This window comes from Prunus avium, chromosome 4 (assembly GCF_965620075.1).
Source record: "Prunus avium chromosome 4, drPruAviu1.hap1.1, whole genome shotgun sequence".
Lineage (NCBI taxonomy): Eukaryota > Viridiplantae > Streptophyta > Magnoliopsida > Rosales > Rosaceae > Prunus > Prunus avium.
The window spans coordinates 25012692-25032627 of record NC_142287.1 but is presented as its reverse complement, the minus strand read 5'-3'; the positions used below and the strand labels follow the sequence as shown (position 1 = coordinate 25032627).

Here is a 19936-nt window from a genome sequence, read left to right as displayed (position 1 = left end):
AAAACTCCATCACGTGAAACTCACAACATTAAGGTAGGTGCCCATAACAAAACACATCACAAGCAAATTTGAGCCAATTTCAACAATCTCCACCTTGGCACAAATTTACCAAGCCACACAGTAGAACTTTCTATCGCCCATCTTCCTCTTACCAAATCAAGCTCAAGCACTCCTTGAACTTGCAACCAAAAATGTGTGCTTCGATCGAACCGGATGACCCCAACAAAAGAACCTCTTCAAGGTCACCCTCATAACCAAGCCACACCAGCTGAATGTACGTGCATAAACCGCACAAACCTTAAACGCTTGAACCTCAAGCTTCTTCCGCTACGATACACGCATAGCCCGGGCGACCAAGTAGCAGAACGAACAATTTCAGCTGTCATAGGAGGGAATCATCCTCCCGAAAGATAACCCCTTACAATCAAAACCCTCACTTGAAAATCTAATGATCGAAAGAAAAAAAAAACCCATGTAGCCATAAACAATGCTACCCAAAGTACATAGAGAAAATCAAAGCAACAAACTACACACTACCCACAAGGAACACCCACGAAAACTCTTGAAACTCCACCGTAAAGAAAATTTCATAAGTCACCAAAGACAAGTAAAAAATCACACCCCAAGCACGGCACACCGGAATCATCGATCATAGGAGGAACATAAATTTTATCCTCCCTACGACATCCACAAAAGCACCTGCAAGAGGAATTATTAGACTCTTTTTCTTTCTTTGACTGATGGGCAATCAAATCTCAAATGCCCGTCCTTGTGGCAAAGTTGCATTTGTCCTCCTGAACATTCACCTTGGAACGCGATTTTCCTCCATTACTGCCTGATCCTTATCATCCTATTTTCATATTCATGACCTACACATTCATGAAAATCTTATTGAACTCAACAAGATAGTTTTGACTAAGTGTACCTTCCGCCATACCACTGAGTGTACAATCGTTGTTTGGCATACAACCGATTGGAAATGATTTGGTCATATATGTATTCTCCACCATTTCAGCCATAGCCCAGCATGTGTAGTCTCATCGGCAACCTCACGAAGAACACCGTCCGCTAACTGCAACCCAATCGCAGTGAGTGCCCAATTCAAGACATCATCCTTCTCCATCGTTGGAACACGTTGCTGGCCATGTTTGGATACCCTTTGACGCCTTTTGAGCAGCCCATGTTGCACTAACAAGGCTCTCATCTTCAACACCAAAGTCTGGAATTTTTCTCCTGTCAAAATAATTTAATATTTTCTCAACGTCTCCTGGTTCCATCATCACGAACACAAAACTCCACCAGATCGAAAAAACTGGAGCTCTGATACCACTTGTTGTGCGCAGCGGAAGTAGATTGCACTGGGGTGGTGGATATGAAACCGTTGAAACAACAAGAGCAAAATATGAAATACAGAAATCCAAACGACACAAGGATTTATACTGGTTCGGCCCGTGTGTAGCCTACATCCAGTTCGAAGACAGCGAGAAATTCCACTAGTATCCCAAAAGAGATTACAACCAAAGGAGATTAACCCTCTCACCTATCCTAGGAATTACAGAGTTTAACTCTCACAACCCAAATCCCAAATACACCCATGTCACTCTCAAGCTAACCACACACAAGAGCCAAGAACACAGGAATTGTTCTTGCTCACTAGGAAAGAACACACTAAGAACAATACAAAGAAATAAACCTCCCACCAACACAAGGAACAAATGAAGAAGACTCAACCTTGAAATGGCTTGATCTTCCTTCAACATCTCGTGTAGCCAAAGAGGAGTTTATCTCCACCATCATGGAGATGCTCTCTAGTATTTCTCTCTGTGTGGAAGTGTCCCTCACTTCTGTTTTAGCCTCTCTGAGAAATGGTGCTCACGGCACCCAAATGGTGCGGCACACTGCCCACACACTTGCATACTCATTTCCGCACCCTCCATCTCCTTTTATGAACCCATGCAGCAACTCCAAAAGCCAGCCAGCCAATGCCAACCCACGTGAAGAGGAAAAAGAAGCCAAACCATGTGCTGGAAGTCATCATTATTAGTGACATAAAACACCCACTTGGAATAAACAAAGAGAAAGAAACCAATTCTTTCTCAAAGTGGACAGCTCCAACGGACAAATAAAGGAACCCAAAATGTCACCAACCAATTAGACTCCCCCACAAAATAATGTCCAAAACTATACATTATTTATGCACCATGATTTTCTCCACTTTTCCATCTTGCTTTCGGCTGCCTAATTAATAGAAGTGCAAAAGCACTCCACCAAAACTCCATCACGTGAAACTCACAACATTAAGGTAGGTGCCCATAACAAAACACATCACAAGCAAATTTGAGCCAATTTCAACAACCAATTCCTCAAAGATCACTGAATCTTCAGCAATGGAGTCTGGCTATGGTAATGCCACCAATTCCTCAGAGATCACTGAATCTTCAGCAACGAATTCTCATCAACAATTTCGCTTGGGTAAGGAATAACTTTTCCAATGTCGTCTCTACATCCAACTCCTCGAAGTTCAGTGTGTTTTCAGATGTCTTCTCAGCAACCAATCAAACAAGAAGCTTGGCTTGCACTCCATTGATGACACCATTGATTAAACATGTGGGTTATTAATCAAGGAAAATTGATCTAGAAGAAGCTTTAGGCTGGTGCTAATGGTTTTGGCTCGCTGCATTGCACCGATTGCCATATTTTCTTTCTGTAAGTAAAATCCTCTGTTTCTCTCACATTTTTCCAATGTCTTCTCATGTCCACAATGAAACAAATAATACGGTTCAGTTATGGTTTTTTCTTTTTTCAATCGTTTCAATTACTACATTATGAAACCCCAGATTATATATTTGCATATGTTGCGTGAATTATTACTGAAATTCAATTTGATCAAAGAAGTTTAAGGTTGGGGTCCCTCTACAGTTCCATAAAACCCCTTGATCCTTTTGTAAACAATTCACAACTAGTGTACCAAAAAGACACAAATTAATTTAGTTCTACAAAAAAAATTAAAGCAGCATGACAAACAACACAAACTTGGACAAAATTTGAACCCAAAAAATATATATATATAAAAGCTACACGCCAATCAACTACAAAGAAAATACCAGATTGGACGCGTTGCAACTTGCAAGACAACTAGCCCGAAGAGACAAAGTTTAAGGGCTGAAAGTCCTGCTCTCCCTTCGGAACACTTTCGCGTAGAGGTCAGTCAACCAGGTCACAGTCCTCCATCTGAAAATCTTGATTTTAATTCGAAAATTAGCTCTGCAGTCTGCTCTATTTTAGTGGAGATCCACATTCTCTCCCCCATAAACAAAAATGGCTGCCATCGTCACACTGCACTCTCCAAAGTTCCTTCTTGTGCTGCTCCTTCTGTTAACCCCTTGTGCATTTCCTTTAACCTTTCATTTCCCCACCTTCCAGCAAAGTGATCACACCAACGGTACTACTAGATTACTAATTACAGAGGGAGATGCCGTTATTGACAACCAATTCATCCACCTCACCAAAGACAACGTAGGATCGAGATTTAATGGGAGTATTGGCAGAGCCACGTACGGCCAACCCTTCCTCCTCCGGGAAAACGCCACCGGAAAACTCGCGGATTTCAACACAAGTTTCACATTCATCATCCATGGCCAAAACAGTACGGCCCCCTCCTCTACTGAGGGGCTAGCTTTCTTCGTTGCGCCAAACGGGTCCCTACTCAACCATGCATTAGGAGTAGGTAGCAGTATCGGCCTTCCTGTCAACAGCTCGATGGAAAACCTCATTGAGCCGAGCAATGAGTACCCCTTCGTTGCGGTGGAGTTTGATACCTTCTGTAATCCATGGCCAGCCGTGGAGGATCCCGAAGGCAGTCACATTGGGATTGACGTCAACAGTGTCAAGTCGAATGTTACCAGGCCTTGGAATGGTGGTATTGCAGAAGCAAAACTAAATCGTGCTTGGATTAGTTATAATTCTAGCTCAAAAATTCTTAGTGTTGCCTTCACCACTTATGTAAATGGTAGCCAAGAGCAAGTGATAAATTCTCTCAGTTACATGGTTGATCTGAATAATTACTTGCCGGATTGGGTCATTGTTGGCTTCTCTGCTTCAACAGGGGCTGCTTATGCTCTGCATAAGATCACCTCATGGAATTTTACTTCTTCTTCACTGCTTGATGATGAATTTCTAGCTTTTTCTGGCCAAGAAAAAAGCCAAGAATCTCCTGTTCCAGAGCCAGAGCATAGTTCTAAAAAGTCAAGAAAACGCAAGAAACCACTGGTTGTTGTGATCAGTAGTACTATTGGTGGTGGTGGTGGACTTATCTTGGTTTGTGTTGTAGGTTTGGGTTTGTTCAACTCGTGCAAGAAAAAGGCAGTAGAAGAAAGGGCTGCTAAAATTCCCATGATTCGTCATGACGTGATTGCGGAATTTGAAAAGGAGATCAGTCGCCCAAGGCAGTTTTCGTACAAAGAATTGGATTTGGCGACCAAACATTTTGCTAAGGGAGAAAAACTTGGAGAGGGACTATTTAGTGTAGTTTACAAGGGCTACCTAAGACTTGAAATCTTACGTAGCAGTAAAGAAGATATCAAAGGGATTTGATGAGGGGCTCAAGGAAGCTGTGTCTGAAGTAAGGATCATTAGTCGGCTAAGGCATCGGAATCTGATGAAACTAATTGGTTGGTGCCACAATGAAGGAGACCTCCTACTTGTCTACGAGTTCATGCCCAATGGCAGATTAGATTCTCATTTGTTCCAAGAAAAAAGTCAGTTAGTTTGGGAGACAAGATACAGAATTGCCCAAGACTTGGCCTCTGGGGTGCTCTATCTACACCAAGAATTGGAACAATGTGTGCTGCATAGGGATATCAAACCCGGCAATGTTAAATTGGATTCAAATTTCAACGCTAAACTGGGGGATTTCAGGATTGCAAGGCTTGTGGACCATGGAGAAGAATTGGAGACGGCAGACATAATTGGAACCTATGGCTACATGGCTTTTGAATATTTGATGACAGGAAAAGTTAGCAAGGAGTCAGATATCTATAGCTTTGGAGTTGTTGCTCTGGAAATAGCCTGCGGAAAGAGAGTTACTGATGTGTTGGAAAGTAGTAAACCTAATCTGGTAGGGTGGGTTTGGGAGCTTTTTGGAGAAGGTAAAGTCCTTGATGCAGCTGACCCAAAATTGTGTGGAGATTTTAATGAGAAACAAATGGAGTGTTTGTTGATTGTCGGATTGTGGTGTGCTCATCCAAATTACACCTCCAGACCTAACTAAGGTGGCGTTTGGCCCCGCTGAAATTTTTTAAAAAGCAGCTTTCATAAAAATTTGGCATGAATTGGATGTTTGGTAAACCCAAAAAAACAAGCTTATTTTAAAAACACCCATCATAAAAAGCAAAAACTCAAAGCAGCCAATACCCAGCTTTCAAAAGCTGCTTAAAAAAAGAGCCGGTTTTTTTATTAATGAAAGTTTCATTATTCCTATAATGCCCCTAAACATTTTACGAAAGGACAACGTTTGTCCCTCTCACAAAATATCTCGCGACCTTCACTCTCTGCTCTTCTCACTTTTCTTCTTCCTTCGCTATCTCAAAATTCCAGTCTTAATCAAGGAAGTTCATTGCTAACAACAATCAGCTACTCATCAGTAAGTTCATCTTTTCATTACATTTATGATTTTTGGGTTTATATATGTAATGAAATTAGTTTTTTTTTGGTTTCTATGAGATTGGGGGCTTTGTGTTCTTGGGGCTTTAGGAGGAAGACACGGGAGAGAGACAGAGACAGAGACAGAGAGATAGAGAGAGAGTTTTTTGTACTGGGTTTGTCTCTCGTTGCTTTTTGGCAAGGTTTTGTTTTCTCCCTAGCTTGGTCTGGGGTTTTCAATTGGCCTTTGGGTCAGATACTTCTGTCTCTGTTTCTCTTTCTCTGAAACATGTCTGTCCTAGATGCCTTTTTTCTCTAGATTACCCAACCATCATTGTTCATAGCTCATTGTATAGTTTGGTACAGTTCCAAAATCTCAACAACAAAACCCGCTAGGCCAATCTGGTTCATTATATACATACATCTATATATACACACACACACATATATATATAATTGCAACCCCAGTCCCCAAAAGTCAAGTCCCGTGTTGATTTTTCCATTGTCCTAACCTTGTTTCAACTTTCCATCAGTTCTGATATTTTTTACAACTTTGTTGATTATGAGTTTTCTTTCCTGCAGTTGCGGATGCTTCATTGCTGTGAAGGAAGTTTCCTTGCTGGATAAAGGAAGTCAGGGGGTGCAAAGAGTTTATCAACTTGAACAGGTGAGAGGCTTGCGTTGTGTCTGGTCCTATGTCCTGGTTTTGCATGCCTATACTAATTGATTCAGTAATAGTTTGTGAGTGGAGCCTGGCTTTATTGTTGTTTCTGAGATCCTTTTCTTCTCATTCAGTGTTTGCTTGTTTGGTTTTTTTTTTCTCTTCCAGGAGATTGCTCTTTTGAGTCAGTTTGAACATCAAAACATAGTTCAATACTACGGAACCGCTAAGGTACTACTTTTTTTTTTCTTGTTGTTCTTGAGCTTGAATCTATGCCCCTTAAAATTGTTTGTCATGCTATTCCCTTATCTGCCATGATAAGTAATTATGCATATCGGAGTCATTTATTCGCGTATTTAACTTGCTACAGATTCTGGCCATTTATTCGGAGTCATTAGATACTTCATTTTTATGTTGGTTTGACACTTGGTGACATTGCAACGAGAATCATTAATGACAATTACAGAAAAATCCACCTTAATGTATAAATAAGGGGATGAGATATTCTCATACATTGGTGTATTTTGTCTATCTGAGGTGGAATTTGTTGTATGCGTTATTGCTATGACTTTATTTTGTTTAATTTTCTTATTTTCATTCATATACGAAATCACTGTAAATAAAAGTAAATAACAAAAGTGATTGTAACAAAAGTGTTTAATTTTCTTCCTTTTATTTATATTTTTTTGTGTTGGTGGGCTTTATCAAAAGTGATTATAGCATGCTGATCATTGTGGTAAGCTGGAAATTTTGGCTAAGAGATTCAATAACAATGTTCCCTAGTAAGCTGGAAGTATTGGCTAGACTTTTATGTCATCTTTGTCTCCTCTTGGCATAATAGGCTAGCTAGTTCCTCAAGTAATATATATTAAAGATTAGGAAAATTATATAGTTCTTGTTCTTATGTCAATTGTCAAGGTGATCAATTTATTTTCATGTGTGGATTCTTCTTGTTCTTGGTTTTCTTTCATGAATCATTAGGAAAACTCCATGCTTGGACTCTTTGTCCCTTGTTGAGATTGAGGAGTGTTATTGAAAGAACCTTTGGAGTATGGAAGAAAAGATGGAAAATTTTAAGAGATATGCCTAATTATCCATTCAACAAGCAAGTGAAGATAGTCATTGCTACAATGACACTTCATAATTATATAAGGAGGCATGCCCAACGTGATAGACATTTTGATGCTTCAAATGATATCTTAAGTGAAGAGATAGGTGAGGATATTGATGTACAACAAGAAGATAGTCTTCATGACAATGGAACACAAGAGATGGAAGCATTGAGAAATAGGATTGCTACAAGTTTAATGAATGCATCTAATTAGCTTCTTTTATATTGTAGTAATCTATTTGGGCATGTTAAAATTGAACAAGTTTTGTATATTCGTTATGCTAACCCTCTCCGAAGCCCTCAAAACACATTGTTATTATTAATATAACAATATTTATAACTACTTTTGTTACAATATTGATTTATAATTTATGGTAATATATGTGTGCTAATTGTAGATTACAATTTTTGATAAAAACAATGTGTAAATTAAATAAAGAAAAAAAAATTATGTAGTGAAGTTTGTTTTCTTTTTTTTTAAAGTAGAAAAAGAATGAAGAAAAAAACAAACAATTTCATCATCATGCCCTTTTCGGTCATTATACATACTAAAAGCACTTCTGATAAAATTTTACCAAACACTTCGACTACTCACAGCAGTTTTTCAAATATAGTTTACCAAACGCCTAACTGCTTTTTTTCACAGCTGATTATTTTCGCAGCACAGCAGAAGCAGTTTTTTTTAAAAGCACAGCAATGCCAAACTAGCCCTAACTCAACTAAGCAATCTAACTAACTCAACAAATCACAACATGACACTTGTCATCTTATAACAGGTACAAGTGCCTTTATATCCTATCAATTATACCACCAATTGCTCAGAGATCACTGAATCTTCTGCAACAAATTCTCATCCGTCAACATAAGCAGGCCCACAGTCTCCTCTATGTAAACAACGTCCGTCGCCAGGACGACGTCGTATGGAGGGCTCAGGGACTTGGCCTTATCCGCCGCCTTGTTCCAGTGCACGATGGCGTGCTTGACTGTCTTCCCCAGGACGGGCTTGTTGCGCTTGAGGTTGTGCTTCAGTGCGGGCATGACCACGGGAATACCGGTGAGGACGATGTCAAACGACCCAAACTATTTATTTTTCAAACTATCCTTAATAAGATCATTTTAATTTGGATTATTTTTTGCGAAGATAATCCTTGAATAAATACTTCTTCTTCTTTTTTATACCGATAATTAATTTTATAATGTGAAATGGACTGAGAAAGTTGGTCGACCTGGGATTTGAAATTGAACATGAAAAAAAGTCCCCCGTAAACAATAAAAATTACACTCCAATCAAGCAAGTTCCCAGAAGAAACAAAGAAACGTAGCAGAAACAAAGGCTGAAAGTCCTGGTGTCCCTAGTTTCGGAACACTTTCGCATAGAGGTCAGTCCACCAGGTCTAAAGTCCTCTAGCTGAAAATCTTGTTTTCAATTGGAAAATTAGCTGTGCAATCTGCCCTATTTTAGTAGATCCCCAAACTCACTTCCCCATAAACAAAAATGGCTGCCATCATCACACTGCACTCTCCGAAGTTCTTTCTTGTTCTGCTCCTGTTAACCCCTTGTGCAACTCCTTTAGCCTTCCATTTCCCCACCTTCCAACAAAGTGATCACACCAGCAGCACTACGAAATTATTAAATAACAAAGGAGATGCTAGCTTTCTTCATAGCGCCAAAAAGGTCCTACTCAACCGTGCATTAGGAGTATGTAGCAGTATCGGCCTCCCTGTCAACAGCTCAATGCAAAACGTCATTGAGCCTCGCAATGAGTACCCATCCGTGGCGGTGGACTCTGATACCTACCGGAATCCATGGCCAGCCGTAGAAGATTCTGAAGGCAATCATGTGGGTATCGACGTCGACAGTGTCAAGTCGAATGTTACCAGGCCTAGGAATGCTGTTACTGCAGAAGGAAAACTAAATCATGCTTGGATTAGTTATAATTCTAGCTCGAAAAATCTTAGTGTTGCCTTCACCACTTATGTAAATGGTAGCCAAGAACAAGTGATCAATTCTCTCAGTTACATGGTTGATCTAAATAAATACTTGCCGGATTGGATCAGGTTTGGCTTCTCTGCTTCAACAGGAGCTGCTTCTGCTCTGCATAACATCATCTCATGGAATTTTACTTCTTCTTCACCAGTTCATGATGAATCTCTAGCTTTTCCTGGCCAAAGAAAAAAGAACAAGAATCTCCAGTTCGTGCGCGGCACTATGGATCTAAAACCATCTCAAGAAAATGCAAGAAACCACTGGTGGTTTAGTACTACTATTGGTGGTGGTGGTGGAGGTGGACTTATCTTGGTTTGTGTATTAGGTTTGGGTTTGTTCAACTCGTGTAAGAAAAGGGCACCAGAAGGAAGGGCTGCTAAAAATCTATGATTCCTCATGACATGATTGAGCAATTGGAAAAGGAGATCCGCCGCCCAAGGCAGTTTTCGTACAAAGAATTGGATTCCGCGACCGGACATTTTTCTGAGGGAGAAAAACTTGGAGAGGGAGAATTTGGTGTGGTTTACAAGGGCTACCTAAAAGATTTGAACTCTTACATTGCTGTTAAGAAGATCTCAAATGGATTTGAACCGGGGCTCAAGGAAGTCGTGTCAGAAGTAAGCGCCATCAGTCAACTTAGGAATCTGATACAACTCATTGGTTGGTGCCACGATGAAGGAGAGCTCCTACTTGTCTACGAGTTCATGCCCAACGGCAGATTAGATTCTCATTTGTTCCAAGGAAAAAGCCGGTTAGTTTGGGAGATAAGATATAGAATTGCTCAAGGCTTAGCCTCTGGGTTGCTCTATCTACACCTAGAATTGGAACAATGTGTCTTGCACAGGTATATCAAATCCGGCAATATTAAATTGGATTCAAATTTCAACGCTAAACTGGGGGGTTTCAGGTTTGCGAGGCTTGTGGACCATGGAGAAGAATTGGAGGAGATGACGACTATAGTTGGAACCTTTGGCTACATGGCTACTGAATATTTGATGACAGGAAAAGCTAGCAAGCAGTCAGATATCTATAGCTTTGGAGTTGTTGCTCTGGAAATAGCCTGCGGAAAGAGAGTTTTTGATGTGTTGGAAAGTGGTAAACCTAATATGGTAGAGTGGGTTTGGGAGCTTTATGGAGAAGGTAAAGTGATTGAAGCAACTGACCCAAAATTGTGTGGAGATTTTGATGAGAAACAAATGGAGTGTTTGTTGATTGTTGGGTTGTGGTGTGGTCATCCAAATTACAATTCCAGACCTTCAATACAGCAAGTGATTCAAATGCTTAACTTTGAAGTTGCAGCGCCCATTCAACCATCAAAGATGCGAACTACTACTTCTCCTCTTACAATATCAGCTTCAGGTTCGTCTTCTAGTATTGGTTCTGAAGGAGGGCAAGTTGATGACTCTGGCCCTGATTATACCACCAATTGCTCAGAGATCACTGAATCTTCGGCAACAAATTCTCCTCCATCAATTTCGCTCGGCTAAGAAATAAGCTTGGCTTGTGATAATCTCGAATGCTTCGTTGATGAAACCCATGATTATACACGTAGGTTATTAAATTAGTAAAAACTGATCTAGAAGAAGCATTAGGTTGGTGCTAATGGTTTTGGCTCTCTGCATTTCACCGATTGCCATATTTTTTTCTGTAAGTCAGACCCTCTGTTTCTTTCACACACACGACACGAATGTCTTCTCATGCCACCACCATATGAATAATAAGCTTCAGTTCTGTTTTTTCAATCATGTCAATTATGAAACCCTTGTGTGTATATGTTGTGTGAAGTACTGGTGAAATTTGATTTGATCATTTCGTAAGCAAATTTACAAGTGGTGAGCCAAGAAGACACAAATTAATTTAGTATTAAAGCAGCAGAACAAACTTTGACAAACTTTGACAAACTTTTAACACAAAAAAACAAAAGAAGAAATTCCAAAATCTGAAACCAAAAACCTGCATTCACACAGATTCAGGAGCAGCATCCTGAGTCGGCCCTCCTTTTTGTTTCTTGCGCAAGACAAACACATCAGCCTCTTCGTACGCATAATCCGGGTGCAAATCCTGGTGCAGAACTTTCTCTATCACAAAAACCCTCTCACACATTTCCCAGAACAGTTGGTGTGCTTCCGGAGACCTCAGCTGGTAGCCGAGCAAAACGACGCCGTCGTCCTTTACCAGCGCCTCCATGGTGGACACGAGCGGGCCCACAGTCTCCTCTATGTAAACGACGTCCGTCGCCACAACGACGTCGTATGGAGGTGTTTGTGCCTAATAAATCACGGCCATAAGCTGGCCGAAGGACCCCCTTTTCTCGGCCCTGGCACTTGCTCGTAAAAACTGAAACGCGGAGTTTCGCCAAGGCGCTTTGCCTTCCTGAAGACAAAAGAAAAATGCCAAGGCATGATCATCTCGGCCTCAAGCGCAGGCCGAGGCCGAGGCCGAACAAAATCACGGCCAAAAGCATTAAAGGCAAATCATCACGTGACAACAGGGTCCCAGGCTTCATTTAATGAAGTTGTGCCTGTTTAATGCAGCAAACCCACTGGCCACAAATAAGCATTTAATGCATGAGGGAAGGTGGGAAGTGACTGAAGTCAGGATTTGGTGATGAGGATCAGAGTGATTAGACGTAGACATTCTCACAAGAATTCTGACAGCTTGAGATATTAGTTCACCAGCTATCAAGGCCATAAATGCGTCTCCACGGCCAGAAGCTCAGAACCCACGATCAAAGAGCGGCGGCCGAGATTCACCAGGATTTATGGGGTCACACCACCATACTTCACGATCCCAAATGTCGATTGGACTGCCCACTTGCTCTAATCAGACTCCACAATGTAGATTTTCAGCCTCGATTGCTCCTCCAGGAACTCTTCCTATAAATACAAGGCTCGAGCTACATTCAAAGGGTTCAACACCAAACCAAAGCCTCCCACGGAGCAACTTATTTTTTCTTGTAATGCACTTTCAATATCTTTACTTGCTTTCCTAGGAGTAGTGTTAGATTGTAAGGAAAATTCATTCATCAATATATCATACGACCCTTGATTTTCAAGGTGCCGGAGCACCATCCTTGTTGTTCGTTCACTCACCCCATATATCACACGACCGTCGCTCCCTGAGCAACGTGCCGAAGCACCGCCCAAAACCCACCACCAACACCATCACTCAACGGCCTTGTAGTTCAAACCGTGAACCTAACAGCCGAGACCAGTTCCTCTCTCGGCCACAATCGTTTGATTAGAAAACGAGTTCAAACAGACGCACCACTTATCCATCCAACACTCATCAACATCTCGACGCACGGTAGACCATGCTGGCACGCCCGCGCACAACCGCACCGCACCCAAAAGCAGGAAATCGCGTGTCAACGCATATCCCCTCGGCCCGGAACTCCAGGCCGTGAGATTTGAGCGGTAGACAGGAGGGCTCAAGGACTTGGCCTGATCAGTCGCCTTGTTCCAGTGCACGATGGCGTGCTTGAGCGTCTTCCCCAGGACGGGCTTGTTGCGCTTGAGGTTGTGCTTCAGTGCGGGCATGACCGCGGGAATATCGGTGAGGACGATGTCGGTCAAGCCGACCAGATAGAGACCCATGCCAGCGGCTCCGCAGCCGGCGCCGAGCTCCACGACTCGCTTGCCGTGGAAGTCGAGGAGGTTGGCGTAGGGGTTTTGGGCATCGGGGCTGGGTGGGGCCCAGCGCTCGGCGAATTTGACGAGGACCAGGGAACAGGGCCAGACGGAGGTGCCGACGTGGAGCGAGCCGTTGTCCTGTTGGAGGGAAAGGACGACGGTTCGAACCGGGAGCTCTATCACTGGTGAGTCGGTGAACTTCATGCCTCCCAATTCTCTGGTTCGTAATTGTTACTTTGTGTTTTTCTTGCTGCTACTTGCTTGTATTTTGATTTTATTAATGTTAAATTACTTTTTAATGATAAACTCTCTAAAATAACACAAATGCATGAGCTAATTTGTAAGGATGTTTCGTATCTCAAAAAAGAAGAAAATCAAGTAAAACTAGAGTAGGCTTTAGAAGTTGAAAGTTAATGGTGTGCTGTCCATAGGTGAGACTCTAAAGAGGGCTGGCCCAAGCTCAAGGCGAGCAGGGTGGCTGCAGCTTGGGCTTGCTAGAATATTTGCCTCACTCGTCATGATTCATGTGCAAATGAGTAAGAAAACTCAAATACAATATAGCTAAAAGTCATTTTTAGTCCCTGTAATTTATCTCTTTTTATTTTTCGTCCATGTAGTTTTAATTTGGTTAATTATGTCCTTGTAGTTTCATAATTGGAGCAATTCAAGGACAAGTTAAGAATTCAGTCAAATTCTTTAATGGGATTAGGGGTATTTCTGTCAACTATTGATTTTGATGTTAGGGTTTATTGATTAATTTTTTTAGAGCTAGATTGGGAATGCTTTTATTATTATTTGCTACTTTGGTCACTTTGGAATTTCATTTCAATGACAAATCAATTGCTTGTTTCTTGTTTGCAATTAAAAAAATATTTAAATTTAAGTTTCTAATTTTTTTTAAACTAAAAATGGATAGAAATACCCCTGAGGCCGTGAAAGAAATTGACGGAATTTGTAACTTGTCCTTGAATTGCTACAATTATAAAACTACAGGAGCACAATTGACTAAATTAAAACTACATGAACGAAAAATGAAAAATAAATAAATTAAAATATGTAGGCGACTCATCATTGCAATATAGAGAAATAAAATAACTTAGCCAACAAAAAGACCAGATTGACCAAGAAAAGAAGACCTGGAATACTCATAAAAAACTAATTTGTTATAAACAATAAAATTATCTATTGCATAATGCAAATATTACAATTAAAAAAATGATCTACATCAGAGTTATTAAATCAGACCTATTCATAGAGCGTTTTGTTTCAATCTAATCAATTCATTATTTACAAGCTCCGACCAGCCACACTGAAAAGAGGTCAAACATGCATATCAAGGAAAGAGCAACAGAAAAAACCCAAAACTTTCCAAATAATTCTGCAGCAATATCCAAACCAGTTTCTTCTATGTTGTAGCCCTCCTTCCATCCCAAGTGTGGAATTAACCTTTGTTGTAGTCCTACATGACCCGTCTATTCATCAACTTCACCCCGTCAGCCATGCAAAAGAAATATTTGAGCAAAGACTATATAGGTACAAGAAATTCACGTAGTCGCCGTCACCGTGGTCTCCACTCCCATCCCACGCCATCAATACCAGAACTTTCTTGCGCGGGAAGGGAATACAATACTAGTCAGTACCTTGGAGTCTTTCTGTTTGTTTTGGTGCAATATTGTCCTCATGTGTTGTAGATGATACTGACGTATGATTGGAGATGTGCTTGTTTTTTTTTCTTAATCCAGAAATTCAAGTTGGATTGGAAGCTTCTCTCCTTTGTATTTTGTAACTGTAAACAAAGGTACATCATGATCTTTCTAACTTCTGAATCGGGTCAACGACTATGAATTGGCTGGAAAAAAAAACTATGAAATCTGAAATCTAACTTTTTCGTTCCCACAAAACGTGTGAGAAACAAGAAAATTTAGACCATGATCTTTCTTTAATTTTGAATTGGTAAGCAAACTGCTGATTAAAGCACTTACAAAAACAAACAAAAAAACCATAAAGTGAAATCTTTTTTTTGTTGGACCATAAAGTGAAATCTTATGCATATTGTATTAGCTTGACAAAAAAAAAATTCTTTAATAGACTAAGAAATATAAAAAGAATAAAAGAATCCTTATAAAAATAATTAAATAATAGAACAAGATAAAACATGGAAAAAAAAAAAACATTAAGCCCAAAGTTTGGTTTGGAAAAAAAAGAAAAAAAGATTGAGGACGTAGATTTAAAACTTTTTTAAAAAAAATTTACACCTTACAAAAAATTAGAATTTTGAAATTTTAAAAGTAACAAATAATAAATAAAAAAAGAAAAAAAGCCTGCAACTCTCCCTCCCCCTCCTTTCCATCCCCTTCCTTCCGCATCCCATCCCACTCCCCCCTCTGATCTCTCTCTCTCTCTCTCTCTCTTCCCCATCCAATTTTGACCCAACTCTCTCGCAGCACTCCCGACCACACATCCCCTCCCATCCACCCCCAGCCCCAACCCACTCTCTCTCTCCCTCTCTTTCTCTCTCTCCCTCGCACACACAGCATCAGATGTGCAATTGCATGACTATACGTGCACTGCCCAAATCTTACATTATGCAATTTTTCCAATTTTAAAACATAATTTAAATCGACAATTCAGAAATCATCTGGTTAATAAATATAGAATCTATTTAGATTTTATTTGTTCCAAATAATATTGGGATGATTATATGAAACTAAGACTTTATTTCTCTTTAACAAATAAAATTGTAGTTGTTCCCCTACAAAAATAAAAATAATAAAATGAAGAAAAAACAAAGAACTCACAGCAGCCACCAAAAGTCCTAACCCACCCAACGCCGGCTGCAGCCCATGACCAGTGGCGAATTCCTTGGGGCAAAAGGTGCTCTGAAAATTGGAAAATCCCTATGGAAGAGCTGGTCTTGATCACCTTAGAGGTGTGGATGTGCCGTAAAAAAAGTGCCCCCATCGGTCCCGTAGCCACCCCCCTCCCTCACACAGCAACCCACTCAATTCACACATCTCCACCCAATGGCAACCCTCCTCTCTCTTTCTGTACCTCACAGATCGACGACACCCAAGCCATTTGGGTGTACCCTTCACTGATACCGAGTCAGTTACTTGATTATGTTTGAATGTAATTGTAATATAATGTGAATTGTTGGAGTATGATGGTTTAGTCTCAGAATGATGATGATCATTTTAAAAGAAATTATGATTTTTGTGGGTTTTGATGAGTTGCTGTGGGAGTTGAAGGAGATGGGACACAGGGCGAAGAAGAAGAGAAGAGAACCGGATACCTTCTACTCCAGTTTTTTCATTTTGTTTTACTTAATTTTAAAAATAAATTGAAATGACATTTATGTCCCTAGAAACTTGATGTATCGATACACCAGAGTATTGTAGAAGAAACCTTATCCAAGCCAGTTTCTTCCTCCAGGCGCTCCCACTTCGTTGTTGTAGTCCTCCTTCCATCCCAAGTGTGGAATTAACCTTTGTTGTCCTACATGACCCGTCTATTCATCAACTTCACCCCGTCAACCACGCAAAGAATATATGGATACAAGAAATTCACAGTCACCGTCACCGTGGTATCCACTCCCATCCCATGCCATCACTACCACCACTCGCTTGAATCTTCAATTCCTTATTTATGTCCAAGGAAAATTATTTTGATTTGAATTGGTAAGAAACCAACTGCTGATTAAAGCACTTTCAAATATTAAACTCTCTATACACTCTCTGTTCTATTTTAGACGCAACAATTTGATACAACCTTACCAGCAAATTAGAAATGGTTGTCATTCTTCTTCTCTTGTTTCTATTAGCTCCTTGTGGAACTTCATTAAACTTCAATTTCTCCACCTTCCCAACTGGCATCAACACCCTATCTCTCGAGGGAGATGCTTTCGTCGACGGGGAATTCCTCCGACTCACCAAAAGCGCTGCTGACGAGAATAAAAAAGGAAGCGTCGGCCGAGCCACCTACAGCCAACCCTTCCTCCTCCGCGACAACGCCACGGGAAAACTCGAGGACTTCACCACAACTTTCACATTCGCCATCGACTGCCAAAACAAAACAATGTATGCAGACGGGCTCGCCTTCTTTTTGGCGCCAAACGGGTCTGCACTCAACAGAACAATAGGCACAGGCGCTGCTCTTGGCCTCCCCGTCACAAACCTGGACAAAAACAAGTCCACGAATCTGTACCCGTTTGTGGCAGTGGAGTTTGACATCTTCAAGAATCTAATGGATTCTGTCAAAGATCCCGAGGGCGATCATGTTGGTATTGATGTCAACTCTATCAAGTCTAAAGTTTTCAGGGCGTGGAATGGTAATATTACAAAGGGAGGAAACAATAGTGCTTGGATTCGTTACGATTCTGGATCGAAAAATCTTAGCGTTACCTTCACTACTTATAAAAATGATGTTTGGGTTGAGAGGTATCTTGATTACAAGGTTGATCTGAATGAGATTTTGCAGGGTTGGGTGATTGTTGGGTTCTCTGCTGCAACAGGTGTTGAGATTGCTCTGCACAAGATCAACTCATGGAGTTTCAATTCGACATTGCTGATTGATGAGAATGCAAAGAACAACACACCAGTAGCTCCTGCGCCGACCCCCATTGTTGAACCAGGGTCAGGAAATGGCATCAACATTGGACTTGTGGTTGGGCTGGTTGTTGGTGGGTGTGTTCTTTTGGTTGGTGGGTTTTATTTGGTTTGGTTCATTTTTTGGAAGATGGGGGGAACAGGGGAAAGTAGCGACAATGATGAAGATCCTGTGGTCAACGATCCGATTGATGACGAATTCGAAAATGGGACAGGCCCGAAGAAGTTTTCGTACAAGATATTGGCTCAATCGACAAATGATTTTGACGAGGGAGAGAAGCTTGGAGAGGGAGGATTTGGTGGGGTTTACAGAGGCTTCGTAAAAGATTTGAACTCATATGTTGCTGTTAAGAGGGTATCAAGTGGGTCTAGACAGGGGCTGAAGGAGTACGCAGCAGAAGTAAGGATCATCAGTCGACTTAGGCATCGAAATTTGGTGCAACTCATTGGTTGGTGCCACGAAAAGAGAGAACTCCTACTTGTTTACGAGTTCATGTCCAATGGAAGCTTAGATTCCCATTTGTTCAAAGGAAAAAGCTTGTTAGGTTGGGAGGCAAGGTACAGAATTGCTCAAGGCTTGGTGTCCGGATTGTTCTATCTACACGAAGAATGGGAACAATGTGTGTTGCACAGAGATATCAAATCCAGCAACATTATGTTGGATTCAAATTTCAACGCCAAACTGGGAGATTTCGGGTTGGCTCGACTTGTTGACCACGGGAGACAATCACAAACCACTGTTCTGGCTGGAACCATGGGCTACATGGCTCCTGAATGTGTCACCACAGGAAAGGCTAGTATGGAAACAGATGTTTACAGTTTTGGAATTGTTGCTTTGGAGATAGCTTGTGGGAGAAAACCCATTGATCCCAAGTTGGGAACAAGTAAAATCAACATGGTAGAGTGGGTTTGGGAGCTTTATGGACAAGGGAAAGTCATTGAAGCAGCTGACCCAAAATTGTGTGGGGATTTTGATGAGAAACAAATAGAGTGCTTGTTGATTGTTGGGTTGTGGAGTGCTCATCCAGATTACAAGATCAGGCCTTCGACACAACAAATAATTCGAGTGCTTAGCTTAGAAGTTGCGCCGCCTATTCTTCCATCAAAGATGCCAGTAGCCAACTACTTTTCTCATCCAGTATCATTTTCAATCTCTTCTGGTGATGTTATAACTTCAGAAAGAGGTCAAACAGAGTAAGTAATGGTTACTACACCAATTCATCACAGTTCATCTCATCTTCCGCTTCTAATTCTTCTCCATCAGCTTCACTTTCGTATACAAATTAAATCTATACTTAATAATTGTGTTGTACCTATATTCAATTTTTTTTTTGGTGTAATTTTTATTTATATTTGAATTCTTTAAGTTCTCCATGAAAAGTTGTGGTTTGAATTGGTAAACAAGGGCTGCTGCACTACTATTTTAATTGACAATTTGATCTGTAAAGCTTACCTACTCTCTCGGAAATATTCTCTCTCCCAAAAGAAATTAGAAATGGCAAAAATCAAGAACTAAAACGGTCCAAGCCAAAATCAAATTTACTATATTAGTATTTAAAAATGACTTTTTTAAAAATGTGAATTAACTTTAATTTGTTCTATTAATTCTTTTGTGATTTGCTTCATCATCATTAATATATTTGTTGTCATAATAAAAAATTTCATAAAATAATCATCTTTTCATTTATTCTTCTTGAAAATAACTAAGATGAAAGACTTTTTTTAAAACCATAAGGTGAAATCTTATGCATATTGTATTAGCTCGACCAAAAAAAAAATCTTTAATAGACTAAGAAATATTAAAAATAATAAAAGAATCCTTATAAAAAAATAATTAAATAATTGAACAAGATAAAACGTGGAAAAAAAAATCATTAAGCCCAAACTTTGGTTTGAAAAAAAAAAAGATTGAGGACGTAGATTTAAAACTTTAAAAAAAATTAAAATTAAAATTTACACCTTACAAAAAATTAGAATTTTGAAATTTTAAAAGTAACAAATATTAAATAAATAAAGAAAAAAAAGCCTGCAACTCTCCCTCCCCCTCTCCCTCCTTTCCTTCCCCTTCCTTCCGCATCCCATCCCACTCCCCCCTTTGATCTCTCTCTCTCTCTTCCCCATCAAATTTTGACCCAACTTTCCCGCAGCACTCCCGACCACAGATCCCATCCACCCCTAGCCCCAACCCACTCTCTACCCTTCTCTTTCTCTCTCTCCCTCGCACACACAGCACCAGATGTGCAATTGCATGACTATACGTGCACTGCCCAAATCTTACATTATGCAATTTTTCCAACTTCA

General features: G+C 40.4%; 1 protein-coding gene and 2 pseudogenes across 2 annotated transcripts; 2 read left to right on the top strand and 1 right to left on the bottom strand.

Moving 5' to 3' along the window:
- The first annotated feature begins 3318 nt into the window (after positions 1-3318).
- On the top strand, positions 3319-11224 carry LOC110767107 (uncharacterized; annotated as a pseudogene). Its single transcript, XR_015835323.1, has 5 exons — positions 3319-5265; positions 6223-6307; positions 6470-6532; positions 8235-8466; positions 8906-11224. The product of XR_015835323.1 is annotated as an uncharacterized LOC110767107 (transcript).
- A 128-nt stretch (positions 11225-11352) lies between these two features.
- Positions 11353-13296, bottom strand: LOC110746520 (uncharacterized). Its single transcript, XM_088252637.1, has 2 exons — positions 12822-13296; positions 11353-11667 (listed from the first exon to the last, which is right to left on the bottom strand). Exons 1-2 carry the CDS (start codon positions 13233-13235, stop codon positions 11359-11361), a joined length of 723 nt encoding a protein of 240 aa, XP_088108763.1. The 5' UTR covers positions 13236-13296; the 3' UTR covers positions 11353-11358.
- A 3509-nt stretch (positions 13297-16805) lies between these two features.
- Positions 16806-19145, top strand: LOC110746518 (L-type lectin-domain containing receptor kinase IX.1 pseudogene; annotated as a pseudogene).
- The last annotated feature ends 791 nt before the right edge of the window (positions 19146-19936 follow it).